The 13,390-nt window shown below is 36.4% G+C and overlaps 1 protein-coding gene across 1 annotated transcript; it reads left to right on the forward strand.

Moving 5' to 3' along the window:
* Positions 1 to 6,712: 6,712 nt before the first annotated feature.
* On the forward strand, positions 6,713 to 9,388 carry LOC145114463 (tryptophan synthase alpha chain-like). The gene is made up of 9 exons (XM_079050477.1): positions 6,713 to 6,944; positions 7,185 to 7,331; positions 7,438 to 7,503; positions 7,706 to 7,814; positions 7,906 to 7,982; positions 8,124 to 8,201; positions 8,776 to 8,853; positions 8,950 to 9,009; positions 9,096 to 9,388. Exons 1-9 carry the CDS (start codon positions 6,747 to 6,749, stop codon positions 9,228 to 9,230), a joined length of 948 nt encoding a protein of 315 aa, XP_078906603.1. The 5' UTR covers positions 6,713 to 6,746; the 3' UTR covers positions 9,231 to 9,388.
* Positions 9,389 to 13,390: the final 4,002 nt, after the last annotated feature.

Consider the following 13,390-nt stretch of genomic DNA (forward strand, 5'->3'; position numbering starts at 1 on the left):
TAAACAATGCTAAAAGATAGCATAAACGAGTCTGAATTTGATTGAATTGAATGGATTATACAAAAGAGAAATTTCGGGTTGTCACAACTGTGGACTTTGACTTTGACCAAGGGTTGACCAGTTGACCTCTAGGGCATTTTGGTAATTCGGAGATTTATGGAAAAGGGTTTTATGGTAACTATAGGTGGTGGAGTTCGTGTTGGTGATTCGAGAGTTGAGCCTATCACTTCAGTGCGACATTTGGGAGGTGAGTTATCCTCACTATATCAACAGGGTCTACGGCACCAAGGCCGACCCTTTATGATTTACATCCTGGGTTAGGATGGTCGCTATGTTACTGTTATGTTAGATTTCATCCTGGTTTAGGATGGTTGCTATGTTAGATTACATACTGGTTTAGGACGGTTACTATGATTATTGTTATGCTAGATTTAATCCTGGTTTAGGATGGTTGCTATGCTAGAGATCGGTTAGATCGGTATCCTGGTTATAGGATGGTTGCCATGATTAGTGATCTGTTAGATATGCATGTTTACTTGTTTATATATATATATATATATATATATATATATATATATATATATATGTGTGTGTGTGTGTGTGTGTGTGTGTGTGTATGTGTACATGTTTGTTGGTTTGGGGAAAGGGTTGAGGCAGGTCCTGCTGTGTGCAGTAGGCTAAGACACCTTGGGCGGACCGGGTAGACTGCAGGCCCGGGCCGGGAAAATCTAGTCAGGCCGAAGGCCCAGCGAGCGGTCCGGATAGGCTGAAGGCCCCGAGGAGGGCAGTCCAGACGTGCCGAGGGCTCGGAGAGCGGTCCAGATAGACTGAGGACCGGGATTCGGTCCAGTCAGACTGATGGCTCATTATGCATGCTGTTTGCTTATATGTTATATGATACGATTATGATTGTATGGCGTTGGTATTTTGGGGGTAACTCACTAAGCCTTCGAGCTTACATTTATCGATTATTGTTTCAGGTACTTTTGATGATCGCGGGAAGGCAAAGGCGTGATCGTACCGCTCCTCACATTTATGATTTGATTATGGGATACTCTGACAATATACTATTTTGAAAACAAGTTTGTAATAATCATGTGTTTTGAAATGTTTTAAAAAGTTTTAAATTGGCTCGAATTTTATGGATGTTACATACCCGCTCCCATTATCCTCACATTCTGTCCCTAAAACATCTAATTAAGGGAACTAGCCTAAGGATTATCTTCGGGATTGACAATAATGCTTAGGGGAATCTTCAGCAATATATGCCAGTAAGGCAGCCATGAGGGGGATGGAGTACACCTGGTGAACACGTAGTTTAAAAACACCTACAGGTTGCGAGCCTGCTAGCATTCCAATGGACTGTCTAGAATAGTCTGTGGTCGTCATCTATAATCCTCTAGATGATTGGATCAACTTTAAAATCAAGGCCTCTCATCATTTATCTCATCTTTCATTTTTCATCATCTTTCATCTACCCATTTTTACCCAACATATTTATAGGTATAAAATACGTATACAATTTAAATCGAGTAAAACATGTATAAATTGTTCATCTAGAATAGATATTAGGAACATAGATAATAGGTACATATAACACGTAATTTATATTAGATACTTTATATCTATGTGTAAGATGAAAGTAACTATGCACTCACTTGTTAAAGTGACGACTCGAAATTCGGGCAGCGCTTCGCTTCTAGCAACTGTCTTTTCCTTTGACGTAACTTAGTGTCATTATCACTAAGTCTTAGCTTAATATTTATTGAGACTAATTATTATTCTATATTCATCATTAAATCAAAGTCTACTTCAAGATCTATCAAGTAAGGAACAACCAAACATGATCATATCGGAGGTAGGGTCCGTTTGGTATACGAAGTATACTGTTAGGAAATCCCACTTTAAACACCTCACTAAATCTAGTCTAGACATCATCCCCGTAAGTAGATCAATCAATATAATGACTTGGAATCACTGATAAATCTTTTTTATAGGTTCATAATAATGATAATGAACTTAAACATAAGTTATACTTAAAGTACGGTAAGCATAACTCAACTTACAGGTGGTTCAGCGAGAAACCAGATTCTGCGCGGGCAAAACTTCTAAGTCGAAAGCTCTACTTCTCGGGACTTTCCGGCGCTTTGCGGCTTCGTTTCTAACACCTATAAAGTGCTAGAGAAAAGCTTAGAGGCTTTGGGGGGGGGGGGGTTGGATAGAAATGTGTGAGGAATTGAGTGATTTGCGACTTCTATTTATAGGCTGTAAAGGGGTTGTACGTTGGCGTACTCCAACATTACGTTGGGCGTAATGTGGCCACATTTCATAATCAGGTGACAAGCCGTGGAGAAGAAGGTGTGGCCTAGATCATGTCACGTGTCAATTTCTAGTTAATCAGAAAATTAATAATCTTGTAAAATTCATAACTTTCGCATACGGGCTCTGTTTTTGATGTTCTTTATATCCACATGTAGCCCGTTTGATGTTCTTTGAATTTATTTTTAAAGTTAGATTTTAACAGGATTATACAGTTAAAGTCTGTTAAAAATTCATAACTTTGTCATCCGACGTCCGTTTTCAACTGTTTTATATCGTTGAGCTCCTATTAAAGTGATCTTCAATTTTCGTTTAGGTTGTGTCGGCTAATAATTGATCAATTTAAAATTCGATTTCCGGCTGTTACGTTGAATCTTAGAAAAATCATAACTTTTTTTAACGAATTCAAATTTGGACGTTCTCTACATGCACGCTCTCGATTGAACGTCTAATATGACTTTCGTTTAGATCACTAAGGATAAAAAGAATTTCATCAAAATTTTACTTTTTACGATACGCGGAGCCGTGCCGGTTTAATCGCAAAACTTCGACGGGTCATAACTTCTTCGTTATAAGTCGGATGTTAGCGTTCCTTATATCTCTGGAATCCTTGTTACGACAATTGTACCCTTCTTCAAAGATATTGGCTTTAATTATTATTTTATTTTAGACGCATATTTTATTCCTATTTTATTATATCGTTATAAGCACATATATTGCACATAAATCACATAATACTCAAATAATTATTCTTCATTACATAAAATAGGTTACAATTGTTGACCCTAACTATTACATCATCATAATAATACTTAGCCAGAAACGCGGACGTTACAATTCTCTCCCCCTTAGGATGATTCCGTCCCGAAATCATGCACTGGCAAACAGATGTGGATAGCGACTCATCATGTCACTCTCTGTCTCCCAGGTGAGGTTCGACCCATTCGAATGTTTCCAGCGCACTAGCACTAACTCGACCATTTTGCGTCGCAATTTTTTCGTCTTACGGTCAACAATTGCTTCAGGCTCTTTGATTAACCTCTTATCTTCATCAATCCTTAACTCCGAAAGTGGAATTATATCCGAAACTTCTCCTGTGAACTTCCTCAAAGAACACACATGGAAAGTGTTATGAATATCATCCAGTTCTTCCAGCAATTCCAGCTTGTAAGCTTGGTTCCCAATCCTCTGAAGAACATTGAATTGCCCAATAAATCTTAGACTTAACTTTTCTCTCTTTCCAAATCTTATAAGTCCATTCCACGGTGAGACTTTGAGCAACACTGAATCTCTAACTTCGAATGTGATCGGTCGTCGCTTCTTGTCGCCATAGCTATTTTGGCGATCCTGAGCTGCTAACATCCTTTCTCTAATTACCTTTAACTTTTCGGCAGTCTGATGGGCTATTTCGGGACCCATAAACTGCTTTTCTCCGGCCTCAAGCCAACAAGACGGCGTACGACACTTCTGTCAGTACAAGGCTTTATAAGGTGTCATATTAATGCTCGAATGGTAACTATTGTTGTAGGAAAACTTTCTAATATATATATATATATATATATATATATATATTTGAAATTTTTTACCAAATCCTCAGTTTGAGTTCAGACACACCCGAGAGTATGCCCGAATCCCTCAAACCAAGGCTCTGATACCAACTTGTAACGTCCCAAAAATAATGACATAAAATTTTTGTTTATCAAATAAATAAATCGTTAATACATATCATTTCCATAAAACCATGGTAATCAAGATTTAGCAAAACATCATCGAATCAAAATAAATCACAGAATGCGGAAAATATGTGGTGTGTGCCCTACAACCATCCTGAGCTCTTCCATTTGAAAACCGAATTACCTGAAACATAAATTGAAAACCGTAAGCACAAAGCTTAGTGAGTTCCCCAAGATACCACATAACATACATGACTTATCACATAACGAGCCTCGTCAACTGAGATACGAGCCCCGCCCATACTCGCATAACAGGCCTCACCCACTGAGATACGGGCCTCGCCCACACTCGCATAACGGGCCCCGCCCACTGAGATACGGGCCCCGCCCACACTCGCATAACGGGCCCCGCTCACACTCACATAACGGGCCCCACCCACTAAACATATAACCATATAATCATATAACATTCAAACACATGCGAAAATCACAAAATATAGTAGCATACTTCACAATCATCGGGCCCCGCCCACATACAAATCATACATGCATAACCCGATACTGGCATACAAAATAACCATCGGGTCCCGCCCAGTAAGCATACAAACACATACACATGCAAGAGTCACGCAGACATCTAGCACTCTACATAGCAAACCATGGGCCGACATTGGTGCCTTCGACTCGCTAAACATAACGAGGAAACTCACCTCACACTGTTGAATCTCGCAGATAAATCTCTGGCTGATGGCTGACCGATTCCCGATCTATATTTATAAATCCATTACTAGGGTAAATGACAAATTTACCCTCACTTAGTTTGGACCAAGAATTTGGCCCAAACCATATAATCCATAAGGCCCAAATACTAAAAACCACCCAAGGCCCAATCCATGGCCCAATTTTCCAAATTGGGACCAAACCCATTGTAGGCCTTCTCAAAATAATTATAAGCCCAAAACCCGATTGCTCAGCAGGGCCCAAGACAGCTAAGCCCAAAAGATGGCCCAAATCAAAGCCCAATATACAAAATGCCTCCTGACTGAGTACGCCCCGTGTACTCAGTGGGTACGCTAAGCGTATGAATAAGAAACCTAGTACGCCCCGCGTATGAGGAGGTACGCCCCACGTACTAACCCTGCCCACAACCAACCTAGAAAAACGTCTTAATCCCTTAAGCCAAGACGTCCAAAACCTCATAATAGCTAAATATAAGTGACTTGATCCATAAAGTCGAAGGCTTTAAACCTTTGCATGGATTAATGAAGCCCAATCACCAAAGATAAATTCCAAAGGTCAAAATCACTCCAAAATGTCTTAAAAACTTCTTAATACCTTAAGACCTTAGTTCAAACTTCCAGATCTGATTCAAAGGGACTTCTTAAGTCATAAAGTTCCTGACTTTATGACTTAGCATGACTTAATGGGACCCAAATCAAAACCCTAAGTCCCAAGCTTCACTAAAAGACTACCAAATCATGAATGGAAGATTTATACTCATCAATATCCAAACTTTATGACTCCATAACCCCAACAAAGGCCAAATATGAAGCTCAAAGGTTCTAGAGTAACTTCTACTCACAAGAACCACCACAAAGGGACCAAAATCATAACAAAGTGTCACCTAGCTCGATCTACAAGAAAGAGCTGTCAAGGTTGAGACTTTATACCTCCAGAAGTTAGATCTAGGTGAACAAAGCCTGGATCCAAAAGCTCAAGTCAAGCAATGACTCTTCAAGAAGTTCCTTCTTCCTCCTCAAGCACAAAAAACACACATAAATCACTTTGAAGCTCAAAAATCACTCAAATGGGGGGCTAAGGGTTGATTTCTAGGGTTTATAGGGATGGAGGATGAAGATATTAGGGTTAGGTTATGAGATAAGGAGCTTAAATAGGGTCCAAGACCCTAAAATAGGGTTCTAGTCTGACTAGAGTACGCCCAACGTACTCCATAGAGCACCCGCGACCATCCTAATCAGTACGCCCAATGTACGTCGAGGTACGCCCCGCGTACTACCATTTTTACTAGTACGCTATGCGTACACCTGTGTACGCCCCGCGTACCCGACTAAACCTTAATAACCACCAAACTTCCGAAGGCCATAACTTCTTCGTTATAAGTCCGTTTCCGATGATCCTTATATCCACGGAAAGGTAACGAGAATCCCTACAATTCTATCAACTCATACCATCATTAAGACCTTCCGAACAAAAATCAAATTTCCACAAAAGCCTGAACTGACACTTTACCGAAATACCCATATGCTCCAAAATACGAACCGAACACCCGAATCACTTCAAATACATCACTCGTACCCAAATAGGTCTAGATCTCACCTTTTTAAAAGCCTTAATCCTTATGATGACCGATCTTCAGACCTCACCCTCGAATTATGAATCAATTTGGAACAGAACGTTACAACATTTGCATCCGCCACTATAGCCGGTCATAATGATTTTTGTAAACATAAAAACAAGTTCAATGGTGAATAGTATACAGAAAAAAAAGTGACTAATGTGAACAAAAACGATAGATTGTTACCATCTAGAATCATTTTCCTATTATTTCTCTCGTTTCATTAAGATTTCTTTTTGTTTATTCTTAACCTTCATTCACCAAAACAAATAGTAACACTCTTAAAATAGTCGAGGGGGGTAAACAGAAATTCACTGAACTTCTTTATATAAAACCTTTTGGCCTTCGACCCGGCCGCAGAATTCCGAATCCCCCCAATCAACAGGAAGAGGGTGTACATGGCCATTACAGCGAAATCAGCTACCTTCGTTCACTTCCAACACAACAAACCCCATTCCCTCTTCCGTTTCGATTCTCGAAGCTCTGTTCCCTTTTCTCTTAAATCATCGTTCAGTCCTCCAATGGCAACTTTCTCCGTCGCTTCGTCGACTCTCGGACTGTCTGAGACCTTCACCAAATTGAAACGAGAAGGAAAAGTAAGTTATTTTAGGGTTTTATCGCTCTTCTGCTTCATTCTCGTTGAAGTCTCGTGGTTTTTTAATTAGAAATGTCCATTTCTAGTTGTTGAGTTGATTTTTGTGCTCTTGATAAGTTGGATTAGATAGATGATGACCTGATTGTTCGTTATGGATTAATGATTGTAATCATGTAATGTAGGGTTTGTACTTTCTTTTATGTAAAAAGCTTGTTCTTACGAACTCTTTTCTGCTCCAAAGGTAGCATTCATACCATATATTACAGCCGGTGATCCTGACCTATCAACAACAGCAGAAGCATTGAAGGTGCTCGACTCTTGTGGATCAGATATAATTGAATTGGGCGTTCCATACTCTGATCCCTTAGCCGATGGACCAGTTATCCAGGTTATCCAGAGTGAATTATCACCTATATATTTTAACTATTAAAATACTTTAATGTTTCCATATCCTTCTTTTTTTTTTAAAAAAAAAAAAAAAATTCTTCATGCAGGCTGCAGCCACTCGATCACTGGCAAGAGGAACCAATTTTGATTCAATTCTCAAAATGTTGAACGAGGTAACCTTACCTTATGATTGATTGTGATTTCAAGAACAACATAATAAACTCCCACTTCTCCTTGTATGTTCTAAAAATCTTTCATTTATCCAAGTTGTTACCTTTTTCATTAATTCTGCATATTCTGTATAGATATTTCTTTTCTATTTATAATCGGATGTCACCATTTAATAGCTCATCTTTTATTGTGAACTCCAAATAGGTGGTGCCAAAGTTATCCTGTCCAATTGCTTTGTTCACTTATTACAACCCGATTCTTAAGCGTGGAGTGGAAGAGTTCATGATTACTGTTAAAGAAGTTGGAGTACATGGTAAAGTAAAAGTTAAAAGTCATGCTTAATTTCAGTTGTTAAAGTTAATGGACAATGGTTTGTTGCTGATTTGAAATTGTATTACTTTTAGGACTCGTTGTGCCAGATGTCCCTCTGGAGGAAACTGCAATTTTAAGACGAGAAGCTTCCAAGCATAAGATTGAGTTGGTAGGTTTTGCTTCTGCTTGTGACCATTTATGTTTAAAAAAAAGTTTGTTTTTTAAATGCATATATAATATTTCTTTGTAATTATAGATGCTATATAATACTATTTATTTGTTACTTATTGAATATTTTTATTCACTGAAGGTACTATTAACAACTCCCACTACTCCTAGAGAACGGATGAAAGCAATCGTTGAAGTCACAGAGGGATTTCTGTACCTTGTAAGGTTCTTTGTATTTCTTTATACATAAAAATTGCAACTTTTTACCATTGAGAACAAATATCTGGCTATCAACAAAATGTCTTAAATGCCCTTCAATATATATATATATATATATATATATATATATATATATATATATATATATATATATATAGGGTAAAGTGAATATACCTAACAACCTTATATAAGCTTAGGTACCTAACATCATCATACTGCGTCATTTTGCATTATATTTTCATGGCAATCGACCAAGGTTCTTAAACTTCATCCCTAAGCTTGATTTACTTCAAAAATTTTGGACATTCACCATTATATTCCTCCTACATCATTTCATTTGTAGCAGTAGTATATGAAGCCCATCATGAGGTATTCGACAGAAAGAAGTGATGTAAAAGGAAGATAATATTGAAAGTCCAAAGATTTTGGATGTAATCAAGTTACGAGGTTGAAGTTTAAGAACTTTAGGGCAATTAAAATTTAAATATGACACAAACTGATGATGTATTATGGAGTTAGGTACCTAAGCTTATATAAGGTTGTTAGGTATATTCACTTTACCCATATATATATAGGTGAGTTCTATTGGAGTGACAGGGGCTCGTGCTTCAGTAAGTGCAAAGGTTCAATCTCTCCTGCAGGAAATCAAAGCGGTTCGTTTCCAAATCCATTATCAATCATTACATAATGAAAACCAAAATCATTGACTAGTTGACTTGACTTTTTGTTTATTATTTATTTATTGACAGGAATCAAGCAAGCCTGTGGCTGTTGGGTTTGGGATTTCAACACCTGAGCATGTGAAACAAGTATGCATGTCTTTGATTAATATGACTAAATTGCAAATGCATTAAAATATTTATTATTTCCATGAAAAATGGTAAAATTGTTGCAGGTGGCTGGATGGGGAGCTGATGGTGTGATAGTGGGTAGTGCTATGGTGAAGATATTAGGTGATGCAAAATCCCCTGAGGAAGGACTTAAAGAACTAGAAAAGTTCACAAAATCCCTCAAATCCGCATTGCTTTGATATACAACACAAAACTGTGGATGGGTGTCTCTTCATTCCTGTGATGATTTTTGAGAGGATTTTGGTTTGTACAATTTCGTGTTTGAATCTATCCAGACATCAGCATTACAAATTTTGGTATAAATACTAAGTAGTAATGCATTGTTATTATTAGACAATACATAGGCGTCTCGTTGATTTTTTGAGGTCATGTGCTAAAAATAAAAATGGGCCTCTAAATATATCTTTTTTTTTCTTATATATAGTCAAAATTTGTTAATATAATGGTAAGTTGATAAATGTTATAAAACAATAAAAACAAAAGAATGATAATATGATATATGATCTTACAGTCATATGAATTGTAAAACCCTCATATATTTTTGAAAGTAAAGTTGGTCATCAACTATTCATAATCAAAATTTTTTATTATATTGTTCTTAATAGTTATTATTGTTAGTTCATTATGTCTTTCTTGTAAAATTGGAGTTATATAATCATATAAAATTGGAGTTATATAATCATCTAAATTTTTTGTTCAATTACTTATATACATATACGTGTATTGTAAAAAAAACCGGTCCCCTTGTGACGTGGGTCATATGCGGTCGTCCATGTCGCAAACCCTCATATATGCGGTCGTCCATGTTACATAAATGGTCCTCATGGCTTCTAAATCTCACAAGTATCATCTTTAAGTTTTTCGATTGATAAGAATGGTCATGTGGTTTCAATTTCTTGCATGACTGATCCATATAAAATGACTTTTATACGATTTTTAATATATTTTATCTTTATTTTTTTGTTTAATAACAATTTACATTAATATTAAATTAATAGGGTCCAACTATTACCATGTAACCCCCACCCATTCAAAGGGACCAAACATAAACTCCCAAACCCTTTATTTCCGCTTTCACCACCAGTCCAACACCGCCTAAAACATAATTTGTTTGAACGACTAAAATTTTTCATCATCGAAAAAGTCTATCAGATTGAACCATTTTAGTGGTGATTTTACAAATCCCATTTACAATTGAGTTATTTTGGTAATTTAAAAACATAATGAATGACGGATTACCAATGAAATTAGAGTGCCGAGCATTACCTTAAACAATTATTTATCTCCTTAAATAAGCATAACTAGAGTCGCATAAACTAAAGTGCGACCTTAAGCTACAAAAAAGGATCAAAGATTAGAGTTGTAAACGAACCGAACGTTTGGAGGAAGTTCGTTTATTTAATAAATGAACGAATATGAATACAAATTCTCGTTCATTTGGTTAAATGAACGAACATGAACAATGATCACGTTCGTTCAATTATTGTCTGTGAACGTTCGTTTATGTTCGTTAATTTAAGTTCCTTTTATGTTCGTAATTGTTCAATTGTGTTTGATTATATCATTATATTATTTGTTCGTTTATGTTCATATATGTTCAGTTATGTTTATTTATTTATGTTCGTTTATGTTCGTTTAGCATGTTCACGAACATAAACGAACGAACATGAACAATGTAATTTTTTAAACGAACGAATGTGAACAAGAAAACTTGTTCGTTTATTCATTTGTGCTCATTCATTTGTTCTACTAACTTAAACGACCGAACATGAACAAGCTCTTGTTCGTGTTCGTTCGGTTCATTTACAACCCTATCAAAGATACATTCAAGAAGTTACAAGTAGAGGAAATTCAGTTAGAGAAATCTAGCATTCATAAGGTTGATGGTTATCAAGAAGCTATGGAGGAGGATCATGTGGGATCTGATCAAGGCTGATCATTTGATTTTGAAGGCTCTATACGAAGAGTAAAAATAAAAACAAAATTCATTAATACCATAATAATTGATATAACAATAATCAAAACAAAAGAATAGTAAGACAATAGATAATCTTATATACTTACATGAATTGTAAGACTTTCCTATCATTTTTGGAAACAAAGTTGTTCATCGACTCTTTATAATCAATATTTTATAATATATTATTCTCAAGAGCTATCATTGTCAATGCATTAAGTTTTTCTTATGACTTTAACAACTCCAGTTTTGAGAAACTTATATTTGCAGACGCATACTCTATTTGCATTAGGAAAACAATAGACTTTTTTTTTCATACATTTTAAAACATCGATATTGTTGGTAGTTTCACTCAGTAAAAACATGTCAAGAAACTTTAACTTCATATAAAGTTAATTGGCATCGATATCTAATCATTTACCATACTTAAGGGCAACTTTAAGACGGCTACAACACGACTTAAGATATTTCCATCAAATTCCTTCGGTTTTTTAGGAAACAAAAAACCAAATATATTTTCATACTCTTTGTATTGTTCACATCTTGTTTTAAGAGAAACACTCGCTTGATCAACAATATATAAAAAATAATTAACTTTAAAATTCTCCTCGGCTAAAAATACGACATCTTGATCACTTGAATTCTCATCAAAGTTTTTTCTACAAACGTGACACTTTTGAAGAAGAAGCATATCAATATTCATTTCAATGTAAAGTTCTTTAGCATAATCAACCGCGCTAGAGAACCATGTTTCTCTAAACTCCTTGAAGCATTCAATCAACATCTTCACTTCTTTAATAGCAACCCAAGAAACATATCTTTTGATTCTAAATTTTTGTTGACCAAGTTCGCGGTGTATAATATTTGATACCAAATGAGTATTGGTACCAAAAACTCAAATTCAAATATCTTATTATTTGCTAGTGATTTAGATTAACTTTGAATTTTAGCATCATTGTCATTTCTGCAACTTCAAGTAAATCTTCTCTTATAACCGAAAATTGTAGTCTAACAGCTTTAAAACTATTAACACGGCTCTCCCAACGATTGGCAAACAATGACTTAGGAGTCAGACCTTAATTTGTCTTTCAAAAATTTCCACCTCTTTATAAAATTGTAAGATATTGTATAAACACGTTGTATGACTCCAAACAATGCTCCAACTTTATCACAACTGTTAGGCATGTAATGCAAGATTAATACTATGGCAACCACATGGAGTATAAAACGATCTAGGATTTATGTATAAAAATCTCTTTTGAACCCCTTGATGTTTTCCTTTCATGTTTGATCCATTTTCATAACCTTACCAACATATATCGCCAATATCAAGACCAATAGATTTTAATTAATCATGTGTAATACCAAAGAGCCCTTTATTGATGGTATCATCAACATTCAAAAAACCTAAAAAGGATTATTCAAAAATAACAAAATTATAGGAGAAATTTATATCTCACTCGTAAAGACATCTATTTTTGGTGACTTGTATAAGAGATACAATGAAGTATAACAAATTCATACTTTGTTTCCTTTATCTTTTTAATGACTTCCTGTTTAATTTCACGAGCTAGTAAAAGTATTAACTCATTTTGGCTCTTTTGTCCAAGACATATACATGGATTTCTTTTTTATTATACTGTAACTGACCATAAAGTTTTTCATTTTTAGATTAATAAAACATCAAACCATATTGTAGTCATAAAACCAAGGTTGTCAAATGTATCGATACATCATCAATATCAAAGTAAATCGTAAAATGTGGAAACATGTGGTGTGTGCTCTGCAATCATCCCGAACTCTCTCATTAAAAATTGAAGTACCTGAAATATAAACTGAAAACCATAAGCACAAAGCTTAGTGAGCTCCCCAAGATACCACATACCATACATATATAGAATACATAATGGGCCCCGCCTAATGAGTATAACGGGCCCCACCCTAACTCGCATAACGGGCCCCGCCCTAACTTGCATAACGGGCCCCGCCCAATGAGTATAACGGGCCCCACCCAATGAGTATAACGGGCCCCGCCTTAACTCGCATAACGAGCCCCGCCCAATGAGTATAACGAGCCCCGCCCTAACTCGCATAATGGACCCCGCCCAATGAGTATAACGGGACCCGCCCTAACTCGCATAACGAGCCCTGCCCACATACAAATCATATACACATAGCCAGATACGAGCATACAGAATAACCATTGGGTCCCACCCAGTAAGCATACAAGCACATACACATGCAAGAGTCACACAAACATCTAGCATCCTGCATAACAAACCATGGGCCGGCATTGGTGCCTTCGACCCACTAAACTCAGTGAGGAGACTCACCTCGAACTGCCGAATCACACGAGATAACCTCTGGCTACTGGTCTGACAA

This window comes from Lactuca virosa, chromosome 5 (genome assembly GCF_052849685.1).
Source record: "Lactuca virosa cultivar CGN04683 chromosome 5, Lactuca_virosa_CGN04683_v6, whole genome shotgun sequence".
NCBI lineage: Eukaryota > Viridiplantae > Streptophyta > Magnoliopsida > Asterales > Asteraceae > Lactuca > Lactuca virosa.